The sequence below is a fragment of the Solea senegalensis genome, linkage group LG12 (assembly GCF_019176455.1).
Source record: "Solea senegalensis isolate Sse05_10M linkage group LG12, IFAPA_SoseM_1, whole genome shotgun sequence".
NCBI classification, from domain to species: domain Eukaryota; kingdom Metazoa; phylum Chordata; class Actinopteri; order Pleuronectiformes; family Soleidae; genus Solea; species Solea senegalensis.
Window position 1 is genome coordinate 15,322,584 of NC_058032.1, and position 12,336 is coordinate 15,334,919.

Sequence of the window (12,336 nt, forward strand, 5' to 3'; positions counted from 1 at the left end):
GCTGAGAGGTGTGTGGTTCCACCGCAAAGCAACGACTATATGAATAGGAATGATAAAAGTGTATTTTCTACAATATTTGTAGGTCTATGAAACATTCATCTGTTTACGCAGGGAAGAAGCATTTGGAGTCAACAGCTGCTCTGGCAGCAGTGGCTACAGGAGACGCTGCAGTCTTATGACGGATTATTTGTTAGTTCTCATTTGTTATGTGTTTATTTTTAGAATTATTGTCACCCTAAATATTGTGAACAGCTGGTGACATCTCTGAAAGCCGTAGAAAGTTGTAGTTTCTAATGCTGTGACTTATACAACTGAATAATAACCCCCATGCTGCAGAAATGCAGCATTAACTTACCTCTTCATCTAATTAAACCAATATACAAAAGTAATTTGGATAAATAGAGTAAAGATACGCATGTAATAAAACTGAAGGATTCAGTGTCATTGCCACCGCTTTGTCATTTGAGTGGCTTTGTGTGTATGTGTTTTCTGTAGCTCTCTGAACAGGAAGCAGTCTCGACGGCGCAACGAGAAGCTGCTACCCCCCCTCTTGTCCCCGCTCTCTGACGAGCCCCCACGTAAACGGACCTGTGACAGCAGTGCGTCTCTGAACCAGGACGGTGGCACCACAGGGATTCTGCCCTGCTCCACGACGTCCACCTCCACCTCCTCCTCCTCCTCCTCCTCCTCTCACAGGCACAGGAGAGGTGAAGTCAAGGTGTCGGCACATGCGAGAAATGGCAGCGTGAGTCCCTTTTGCACAGTTGTTTACTGACAGACAGTGTTGGTTAAGTTACTTATACTATATTACATATCACTCGTTACTTATATTTCATTATTACTTTCTCTGCCAAATAACACATTCAGTTACTTTCACCAAAACACCTGCTGGAGTGTTGGTGGCAGGTCACGTTCAACACAGCCAGGCTTTCTTTCAGTGGAATAAAGTGCTGATGGTGTAAATTCATAAGTTATGTACAGTAATCACTAAATGAATATGTGTTTATAAACGTGATAACTGTAGACCTTTATAAACAGTTATTCCATTATAATTGCCAATAAAGTTTACATTTAAAAGTTTTGGGGCAAATCAGGGTTAAAATCATTTTATTGAAATGTGCCCGTCTTTAATACAGAGAATAAACTAATTCATCAATATTTCACTACTTCAATCTGTGTTTATTATAGTTTTGTAAGGGCTACACACACCAACTTTATTTATGGATAGCTATCAGTGCGTGAAAAGGATTTAAAAATAAAAATGAGAAATGTAAATTCCATGCAACAGCAGCGCGAGTAGCTTTCTTTCTCTCTAAAGGTCACTCACACTGACACGGAGACGGACACACGCACCAACACATCTATACAGTCAGCCTCATTAAAAACTTTATTTTGTGCTGGAGAGGATTTACAGCAGCTTTTGAATGAGCTCGCACATAAAATTTGTAAATTAAAAAGTTAGTTTCACATGAATAAATGATCATTAAACGTGAACAAAACAGAACTTGTGATTTATGGAAAGTTACAACTGAGTGGCAGGGGTAAATGAAATGTTTTGCATCTAATTTCTAATTTAACGAGAGACTACAAAATCTACTGGAAACCTTATACCAAACATTTATTTGTTTTATGTCAAGCAGATATTCATTTATCCATTTAAAATTTATGTCCCTTCTGTTTGTTTAAATAAACTTTTGTTGTGAGCAATAATCACTGAATTTATTTTACACAGTGGTATCATTTTAAACAGTTTGATTATTTATCTTTCTGTCATCAGAGTCACAGTTTGACCTCTCTCGTTATTTTTGTGCATATGCATAGGTCAGCATATGCATAGGTCAGCAAACTTTGCAGAGAAAGTGGCATAGACCTTCTTTTGTGTACAAAAACTTCATAAATGAGGCCCAAGGCGTATAGAGAGAATAATATGTAAAAGCGTATTTGTTTATTTGTATAACATGTATATAGATTTGTATTGGGAGTTGGTGCGCACAGTTCAATTTAAATCCTTGCAATAGAGTAGGATTTAAAGTGATAATGTGCAATACAAATAGATGTCTGTTACATTCAAACCATTGCCGAATGAGTTCACACAATGCTCATTAAGTTGATCAGCTTTTCTCAGTCCAGCAGTTTTTTCGTTGTCATGTCCGTGGCAACATTTCCGTGCTACACAGAGTGATGCATTTTATGTCACGACTTGAGCTGTCGAGGCGGTAGAAGCACTCAGCGCGAGTTAAGACTTCATACAGCAGCACTATGGCTAAAAACACCAATCACGATTTTACCTTCTCACCAACGTGAGTCTGCCTGACTGTGTGCCTACATGTGCACCTCGAGTTTTCTGGATGCAATCAGAATGAGTAATGCTACAGTAGGAGATAGCACACTTTCTGTCACACATTCTCTCTCTTTTTCTAGGTGTGTGTGTGTGTGTGAGAGAGATTGGGGAGAGTAGAAGAGAAACTAGGTCAAATCAGGATTGCAGTGTTTTGGCAATTACTCAGAGATCCACAGGGGGCAATAGAGGCTCCATACTGGATCGTTAATTAATCCAGACCTTTTCTTAATTTTTTTTTATTTGAAATATAATTCACAACAGAACCCAACCATCAGCAAGCATTGATAAATAAATAAAAAAATGTATGTATTTAAATTAAAGTTTTCCTCCCCTCAGAGGAAATTCTCTGTATGGATTCATTCTGACACATAATAGCTACACTACATATGACAAATGTCCGGGGCAACATAGGACTGACGGAGGGATTTGTTGCTGAAGAATATTAAAACCCATTGCATCTAATCATTCTTTAAAGCCCAACTCCACTCACAGACTGCTGTAATCCAGCTGGCAGAGTGAATCCATCACTGTGAATGAGTGTTGTAATAGCTGACACACAATAAGGCTAATTAATACCATTACAACAATAGACTTCTATGTCATCCCTACTACAGGAAATGGATCCCTCCAGCGAGAAGCCCTGTGGAGATGGTTACCATGCCAACGGACAGTCAGACTCCGATGTGTGGACGGAACCACCGATGGATCCTGCCGAGCCTCGCAGGCCAAAGCTGTCGTTTAGTGACACGTATGTACACGCACGGTTTATCACACACACACACACACACACACACCAGTATTTACACACATCACCACTAGAGATGTTCCGATACCATTTTTTCCCTCCCGATACCGATATCAGTGTGTTATAAATAAATATATATCATACTACACCTGCATGACTGTGATATGATTATCATTGGTGGTAAGGTTTGGCTCAGGTTAAACCCTGTGTAAAACATGAAAAACTACGAATACAGCAAATGGACACCATCGTTTTTCAGCTTGTACGTTTGTTTTGACTCTGGTCCAAACACCGCAGCACTGGCAGAGCTTCATGTTACCATGACTGACTGACCGGGAAAGAACGCGCGTGACATCATTTTTACTTGACTCCAGATTGTTAAAATGAGTCTCTGAAGTACCGCTAAACTTTAAAAACAGAGGCATACATATGCAGGACACAGGTACGCTGGTTAGTTGTAGTGCTGATCTTTTCGTTTAATAAACGGGCCGCTCCAGTTTGACTGTAGGCGTGCTAACAGAGCTAGCGCAGCTAACAACGCTAACGGAACTAACTGGTAAATACTGCCGAACCGCCGTAAAAATATACGGTGTGTTTAGGAGGGTATGTATGATTGTATTGGTGTATAACAGCTGTATAATAAATGTTTTATTTATTATACAGCTCGGCTCGGCTCACATAAACCAGATGCTTAAACCAAGGAAGACAGACAGAGTTGTAAAACAGTGTTGACATCCTTTCTAATATGCAAAAGCCACACTAGCTCCCCAACATGCTTGGCAAGGGGGGGGGCGAATGTTTTCGGTAGATCAAGATGTTTTCTAGATCTACCGAAAACATCTAAACATCACTGTTGTTCATGTCCACTTGCATAACTCGCATGGATTTTGTGTAACAGCTCAATTTCATTTGTCATGACACGTCAGGTATTTTCATTCAACGTGAAAGCATTTGCTTTTAATCAAAATATGCATATAATTGTTTCTTTTCTCTCCTTGGTGCCTGGTAATTACATTGTTTTGAGACTGAACAGAGAGTGTTTTTGTTTGTTTTGTGCCATAAAACGGTTTGTTTTATGGCACAAAATGATCTTCCGGGGAGTTTCAGGAAAGTGGGGAAATTAGTGAAAGGGTTGAAAACTCTAGTGCCGGCAACCCTGAGCCATAGAGTGGCTGCTAATTATCTCCACCGTGACCCAATACAAAATCCTGTCGACCCCAACCAACACTAATGGAGAGAGAACACCAGCACTGGCAGCTGCATGATGGTCCACCAATTATCAAGTAGCTGCTGTCAAAAAAAATAACACTACATGCCATTTTCACCTGAACTTTACAAGTCACACTTATCTGCCTGCAGACTTGACTTCTTCCACCCTGCTGGTTCCCTGCGGCAACTCAATACAGTTCAACGCTGTGGTGCAGGGCGGTGGAGGAAGCTGACCACTTTAATTACCAAGGCTTTCAGCATTCTTTCAGATATTTTTGTTAAAACATCTCATCCGTTATCATCATCTCTTTACAGCCCGCCTTATTTCTTATGTAATTCATCCAAGTTTAGGGATAATACATCAGTACAGTGTGCATTGGTGTTTTTAAAAAATGCACTAATGGGTGGTGGAGAATGGCTGTAAATACCTCACCACTGCTTCTGCTGTGTAGAAAACTGGAAAGATGATGCATCTTATAATTATTTGTCCCAAAGGGTTTGTGCAGTATTTATGAAACAACATGTTTTGATGTTGTACTAAGGTTACACCAAGCCTGGGGTGTGTGTATCTAAATAGGCTCCTGTATATAACACACTGCAAGTGCCTTGGAGTGACTGATTATGTAAATCAATAACATACAGAGGTTTTGTTAAATTACGCGTTGATGCAAACATGCAACATTGTGTGTTTATTTATTTCTTCTTCTCTGCTGTTCTCAGAGTCCACAGTGCCGACTACTACATGCAGGAAGCCAAGAGACTGAAGCACAAGGCTGATGCTTTGGTAAGTCTTTCTGCAATCATAGTAAAACACGGCAGACACACATTTACACCTCTCTGCTCGAGCACATACAGAAAAGAGACGGATGGATAGATACACACAGATGGCAAGAAAACAATTTGAAAACACACAATGTTAACTTGCACAGTCTCGTTTTTAATTATGTGTGTGTTGTTGCTCACGTGTGTGCACATCGAGCGTGTGCACAATGAAATTCTATTTCATATCAAGGCAAGAACTGTGCAGTATAATTTGTGTTATTTATTGCACCATTTGTCTCTAAGGGAATGCTGCTTTCAAGGACTGATTATGTCTGCAAGATTATACAATATCAAAAGAATTATCTGATCCCCCCTGAACAATGAAATGAGATTTATTTAGCTCGTTATTTATCTTATGTTTACGCATTGTTTCCTCAGATTTGTCTGGGGATTTGCATCTTAGCGGGAGATTATTCAAAGAGAAGACTGCGCGTCTGCCTCAGCATTGTTATGATATTCCTTATTCCATCTCTGTCTTATGCTCGTCTCTTTCTCTCCGTTTAAATTTCTCTGTCTCCGTCGCTTTTCTTTCATCCTCCCCATTTGTAGATGGACAAATTTGGTAAAGCGGTGAACTACGCAGACGGAGCCCTCTCCTTCATAGAGTGTGGAAATGCCATGGAGCGAGATCCACTAGAGGCCAAATCACCTTATACCATGTACTCTGAGACTGTGGAGCTCATCAGGTATGGATGCATAGAATAACTTCTGAAGTCAAATGAGTTAGTGATCACTTGTCTGTCAGCCAAGTTTCCTAATGATTTCCCACAGAGAGAATTGTATGATTGACAGTTACTTCAGACTGTCAATCAAAGTCCGATTTAACTAAGACAATAATTCGGTTTCCTTAACGTCACGTAAACACGTTAGTCCAACTAAAATGGAGCTGGTCTTAGTTGGACTAACACACCTGGATAATGTGATTCTTAGCCGATTACTCCATCATGTATACACTTATTTGGACTTGGTGTTGCGAGTATGCACCAAAATGTCCTCCTCGGTCTTTGACCCGGAAGTAGGAGGAGGTGAAGTATAAATTGCAGTGTTGCCAGAAATCACAGAGTGGCAACAATCCATATTACTGTCCATCTCGCCATTCGCCTTTTGTTTTTCTGTGACACAAAGGTCAACAGGAAACTGATTCAAAACACACTAGCTTATAGACAGAGTCAGAGGTACACGGTCGGACTACGGCCTTAGCGTGATTAAACTGTGCATGTAAACATACTGACCAACACAGTAGGGGTAAATAATTGTACAAAACTGAAAATACTGCACTGTATGTATCAAAGCAATCTAAGCATCTACACTCATTTGTATTAAAGACTGGATGATGAAGTTATACTTTTTAGCCATTTTTGGACTAAAGTAGCATGACATAAACTCTGTCAACAGGGATATGATTGACAGGATGAGGAAGAGAATTTTGTGGTAATCTCCCCTACTGAAAGGCAATTAAATCAGAGCAGGAAATACTACCCTTATTCATTTTGGTTCTATGCAAATGTTACACTCAAACTACTCCATCAAACGAAATTAAAAAGAAACCTGTTTTCTAAAGTGATCTCTTGGGTCAAACATATCTCGATGCTGATTAAAGCATGGTTATTGCACAGTTGTTACTTGGACTGGTCACAATAAAAGGCCACATTAAAGGTGCAGTTTATCCTAAAGAAATACATTTATTAGGCGCTGAACTAAAGCTTTAAGGAGAAGCAGAAAACCAGTATCTGGTGTGACCATCATTTGCCTTTTGCCATGTGTATGTCTTTTACTTCAATTCATGGACAACAGTAGTGTATATTGCCTGCATGTTGATTTGTATTGAAATGATCAAATACTTACACACTATACTCCTTTTATATTTTAACATAAAAGTCCAAATGCATTTGTGTCTCTTTCCTACATCTGCAAGCAAATTGAAGTTTACTTATTTTTGAGTTTACTGATTTGTTTTTTTTTTTGCATTATCAGCTCCATCATCAAGCTTCCTGACTGTAGTTACTGCCTAACAACTTAAATCACATATGGCTGCCTCTGTGTCCACTGTGACAAATTACAACTTCAACTTTTCCAATTGACCCTTTATACAACACATGTATTCAGAATATTTTTTGCCTTTCCCATCTAAAGACTCACAGAGGTGAACATCGCTACAGTGGTGTTTTAAAAGGATCAGCACTTATTTCATCGTGTGAAGTGGAACTTACAGAGAGCAAACAGTGAATAACAAATGACTGCCACCTCTGAAAACAGACAGGTTGACAGCAGGGAGGTGCAACGACAATCTTAACTGAAGGTCAACGGTTCAAACTTGGCTCATCTATATTCATCCATCCTGCTAAAGTGTCCTTGAGCAAGACACAGGCTCGTTCCCACCTACAGGCCCACTGATCTATGACTCTGATCTCTGACCTCACTATGGGGAAAAGACAAGCATTTTCCTGCAGACATCAGTTAGGGACAAAGGTGTAACTCCTCTCTGCTGAATCACTCATCAGTGCTGAACTTCATATCGACTGATTAATCAACACGCTAAGCAGCATGAGGGGGTTTAGTATGTCATTGGGGACGAGGAGACGCAGCTTCATTCAAATGACATGTTTAAAGACAGGTTTATTTAGGTGAATTAGTTCATAAGCAAATGAAAATTTATTTAATTTATGCATAAATGGTAGATGCAATCTGCATATGTGTGCTTTAGCTTCAGTCAGTGCACTAAAACAAGCAAATATAGTATACAAAAAAAGGAAAAGAACATTTACTTTTTAATTTACATAGGGTGGGAGTCAGGATAATCCTCCTTTGTTAATCAAACAAACATACCCACACTCATCAAAAACCTTTATTACAAAGGTGTGTAAAGTCAGGCGTAAAGGACTATCAAAAAATGACTAAAACTGCTAATATCTGTTAGCAAATGACCAAATTCTTGGTGCTAATCAAAGCATTTACCCATTTGATCTGAAAAAGGAATAAGCGAGAGTGGTTTTCTGAGCTGTAAACACATTCATCATTGATTCAGATGATCCAATGAAGTGCCTACAATATTTTTGAATACCTAATAAATAACCAAAGCAGAAATGTTTCACTCCACAGCTGCCTTAGCTTGCCTTGCCTTAGGGCACTGCAGCAGTGTTGATGCTTGCTGTCATCGAGCTGAAGGAATTAATTACCAACTGTCATACCCATGCTTTACATACTGAATATTTATTTTTATGTTCAGAGAAAGCAGCTCCTGCTTTTAATTCTGACCTTGATTTTCTAATTAGAATGAACCTTGAGTGTAAATGTATTCACTATCATGATAAAAATAAAGTGGGTTTATGTTTGATTCATAAATCACTGGAAATGTCAGCAGACGAATAATGAGCATCTTTCACAGGTACGCCATGAGGTTGAAGAACTTCGGCAGCCATTCAGCCACCGTCGCCGAGAAGAAACTTGCCGTGTTGTGGTAGGAACTTCTTTATGATTGCGTGCGTGTGAGTGTTTTGGTTTGTTACAAACTACAAAATATGCAGTGCCATAATCAAGGAGTTATTGAATCCCTGAACTACTTTCTGAATGTTTGCACCAAAGGCCAAAAAAGTCTTTCAAAAGTCCACAGGGGGCGATACATGTTCTGTACTGGGAGCTGAAATAACAACTTTTTGTCTTAATTAGGTCATTCTGATGTTAACTGATTACACGGTTTAATGGTGATACAAAAACAACACAATCCAAGCTCATTTCAATCCCCTATGAGACTTGTTTCAAACATGTTATTCCCTTAGGTATCGGGACAAAGTTTTGCAACTCACAGCACAAAGGAGTTGCTTTATTATCCAAAGCAATGAGGACTTTGGACAATGAATGTTGTCATTCATGCATGTACCTGTATCCTTACACCTGCATCTTTAAACAGTGACCAAACATAACGGGAAATTGGTTAATGGGACAAATCACATATCCATGCTACATAAAAGCCAGTACAGTGCTTCTTCTTTTTTATTATTACTCAGAGTGATCAAAGAACATTTAAGGGTTTATTGTTTTTATATACCTGAGTGCTTCATATGAATTAATGAGGTCACAGTTTACAAAGAAAGGTGTGGGGTTTTATGTTTTACCTTTTCCACATTCTTTACTTTGCTCAAGTCTTTCCTAATCCTATAAGGACTTGTGCAACGGGTTTGAAGTCCAGGTGCATTCTGTGTGAATGAAATGAAAATGATATTGAAGACGGAGCTTTGAGGGGAATTTGTACAGAGCATTCATCTGCCTTCTAATGGTTTTGTTTCCATAGTAACCGCTGTCTGTCTCTGCTGTATCTGAGGATGTTCCATTTGAAGAAAGACCACGCTGTCAAGTACTCGCGGTCACTCATGGAGTACTTCAAGGTAAAAATACACACACACACACACATATTTTGTTCCTCTTTTTTGCCTCCGTGGTTGGAAAACATGCAAAGCCAATAACTCTCCAATACATTTCATATTCTATTTCATGGTGTCTGTGCATTAATTTTGTGCGACGTTATTAAAATCCATTCTTTCTCTTTGATATTAATGTATTAATTAACTCCATCAATCATCGCTGTGGATTGTTCGGGTTTAATGTGCTTGTTTTGATTAATTAGTTTTGTTAAATTAATTACTGAGGATGTCATTATCACAGTGCAGCATTTGCATTGATGGGACTGGATTTGTGGGAAGCAGCTCACTGAGGGTTTAGCTGTGTATGTGGTGTGAGGTGCTCAGAAAGCATTTTTAAAAAGAAAAATGAAACAACGCAAAAAAAAACAAACACTTCTGTAATATACATATTCATATGAAAGTGGATTTTAATTACTCATCCTCACAGACTTCAGGAGTCACATATACTGCATGTGAATCAGTGGAGTAAATCAAATGTCATATCAGCAATGCTCTGGATATTTAGTTAATGTTAGTGTGTTATATTATATTATATTAAATTCTTAACTTCAATCAAGGTCAGGAGTAGATCAGGAATAGAAAGTTTGATACCAAATTTGTGTTTTTTGTGACCAGAATTCAGCCAAAAGCTCCCACCACGCACCTTCTCCCTGGAGAACCAATGGGAAGTGAGTAGAACGAACACACACACACACACGCACGCGCACGCAGCACACACACACACACACACACACACACACACACTAAGAAAACACCCTTTCATTCACATGCTGCAGATAATTGTGAATTTACAATTCACCAAAGCTCCGCTGCCAAATACCATGCCACCCTCGACAGCCACTTGCTCAAACAAACCCCTCAGGAAGCAAATGGAGGGATTGATTTGTTGTAGATGTGAGAGGGAGAAGACTGGAGGGGCTGTGGAGGACTGCGTGAGAAGGAGTGATGGGGGGAGAGATGATGGATGGAGAAGGAGGGCATGGAGGAGCTGTGGATGTGAAGCTAATGAGTTTGGACAGCTCTGACGCTGCACAACTGCAGGACTGGAGCCCAAAGTGTTTAGTCGTGTGTGTGTACGTTCTTGTAGTTGTTATCTCTTTAGTACCTTTTCTGATATAAACACTGACCTTGTCAGAACCAGCAAAACCTGGTCCTAATGAGGCCGGTCCTCATTTCTGAGGAACTGGTTGAGTTCAGGGCAGAGATTTTACTTGAAGTTAGTCATGATGTAACTGGTTGTTGTTGTTGTTGTTAGGATCAACGCTTTGTTTGGGCTGTCCAAATCAATGAAAGTCAATTCTGTGTCCAAAGAAGAATAGCTGTATGTGTGTGTGTGTGTAGCACTGAACAATGCAAGTCGGGTTAGAAGCGATCAAGGCCACACTGACATTATATCACTGCTAGAGCTACACACCAACAGTCAAGTCCAGGGTCCACCTTCACAACAAACTGACATGAAGCAGACTGAGGAGAGAGTGCTGTGAAGACAACTACATCATTACCCACAGAAAAAAAACCTAATATTAATATGAATGTGTAAAAGCCAAGCAGGTCTGTGAATGACAGCTATGACAACAGATCGATCCATTCAGTCAGTGTTGATTGTAGTATTGTGGTTAAGGCTTTGGATTTTCTTTTTTTCCAGACAACTTTATTGATTAATGGCTATAAGGAGATAAACAGGAAAGTGTTTTCAAAACCAATTACAGACTATAATTAATTTAGCTATTATTAAGCGGTTCAACCGTTCAAGAACATAAACAATTGACAGCCTCGGCATGTCACTGTGGTGTTTTCCTCTTCAAATATTCCAGTTACAGCAGCACTACTCAGAACATCATTGCCGATGCAATAAAATCCCCTCAGATCCACACATTTTAGCAACTTTCGCAACTCATTGAAGGTCCTCGAGTGTATGTGCCAGACTGTGTCCGTCTCTCTGATGTCACCAATGTTTTCAGGCACTGGTGATACTGCTCTATACCCTTTACACTGTTGCCAGTGTAGCCCGTCAGTATAAAAAAAGTTCCATATACCATGACTCCAAAAGAATGTGAACATTGCTGTATCTGTTGGATGCATAAAATGAGCCAAATGTTGTCATGTTGCGGTCTTGCGCCACTGCCTCCAAGTGGCTAAAAAAGTTCACGTTACATTATGATACTTGTTCCATTGTGTCAAAAACACTCTTGTCCAAATACGCTGTCTTGAACCATCCTGTAGTATATTTTACATTTCAAGTTAAAATTCAAGTCGAGTGTGGCAACCACTTGCTTTATCATCTCTAAGTCTGTTACGAAATTGTAACTCAGCATCTGGCTGACAGACTCTGTAACTGCAATGAAATACATTAACTTCTGGTCATGTTACGAGACTTAAGTGTCTGTCTGTGTTCCAGGGTCAATGGGACTCCATCTCCTCTCTCACTCAGCCCCTCCCCAGCCAGCAATGGAGGAGGAGGATCTGGAGGGGCCCCAAGCTCGTTGGGCAGTGTAGCTATTCCCCAACGCATTCACCACATGGCTGCCAGCCATGTTAACATAACCAACAACATCCTGAGGAGCTATGAACACTGGGAGACGGCTGACAGACTGGCCACCGATAGCCAAGGTAGGACCGCAGATAATCTACTACCACCTGAATACTGACTCGTGCATATGCGTTGCGTTACACACTAAATAGCAAGAGTTGTTAATGCTGCAAAAAGGGTGGTAATATGACGTGTGCAGTGTCCACCTTCGTTGGGTGCACTTTGTCTGAAAGCAACAACCTTTTCCAAAAGCTGCATAGTGTTCGAACTA

At 39.9% G+C, this 12,336-nt stretch overlaps 1 protein-coding gene across 2 annotated transcripts in view; it reads left to right on the plus strand.

Moving 5' to 3' along the window:
* aff2 (AF4/FMR2 family, member 2) overlaps positions 1–12,336 on the plus strand; it is a 147,145-nt gene that overhangs the window by 133,361 nt on the left and 1,448 nt on the right. For both annotated transcript variants that reach the window (XM_044040508.1, XM_044040509.1), the window contains exons 18-25: positions 496–745; positions 2,956–3,089; positions 5,016–5,079; positions 5,667–5,803; positions 8,503–8,574; positions 9,406–9,499; positions 10,151–10,203; positions 11,934–12,145. In XM_044040508.1, the coding sequence (XP_043896443.1) occupies positions 496–745; positions 2,956–3,089; positions 5,016–5,079; positions 5,667–5,803; positions 8,503–8,574; positions 9,406–9,499; positions 10,151–10,203; positions 11,934–12,145 (1,016 nt within the window). The remainder of the gene's footprint in view (positions 1–495; positions 746–2,955; positions 3,090–5,015; positions 5,080–5,666; positions 5,804–8,502; positions 8,575–9,405; positions 9,500–10,150; positions 10,204–11,933; positions 12,146–12,336) is intronic.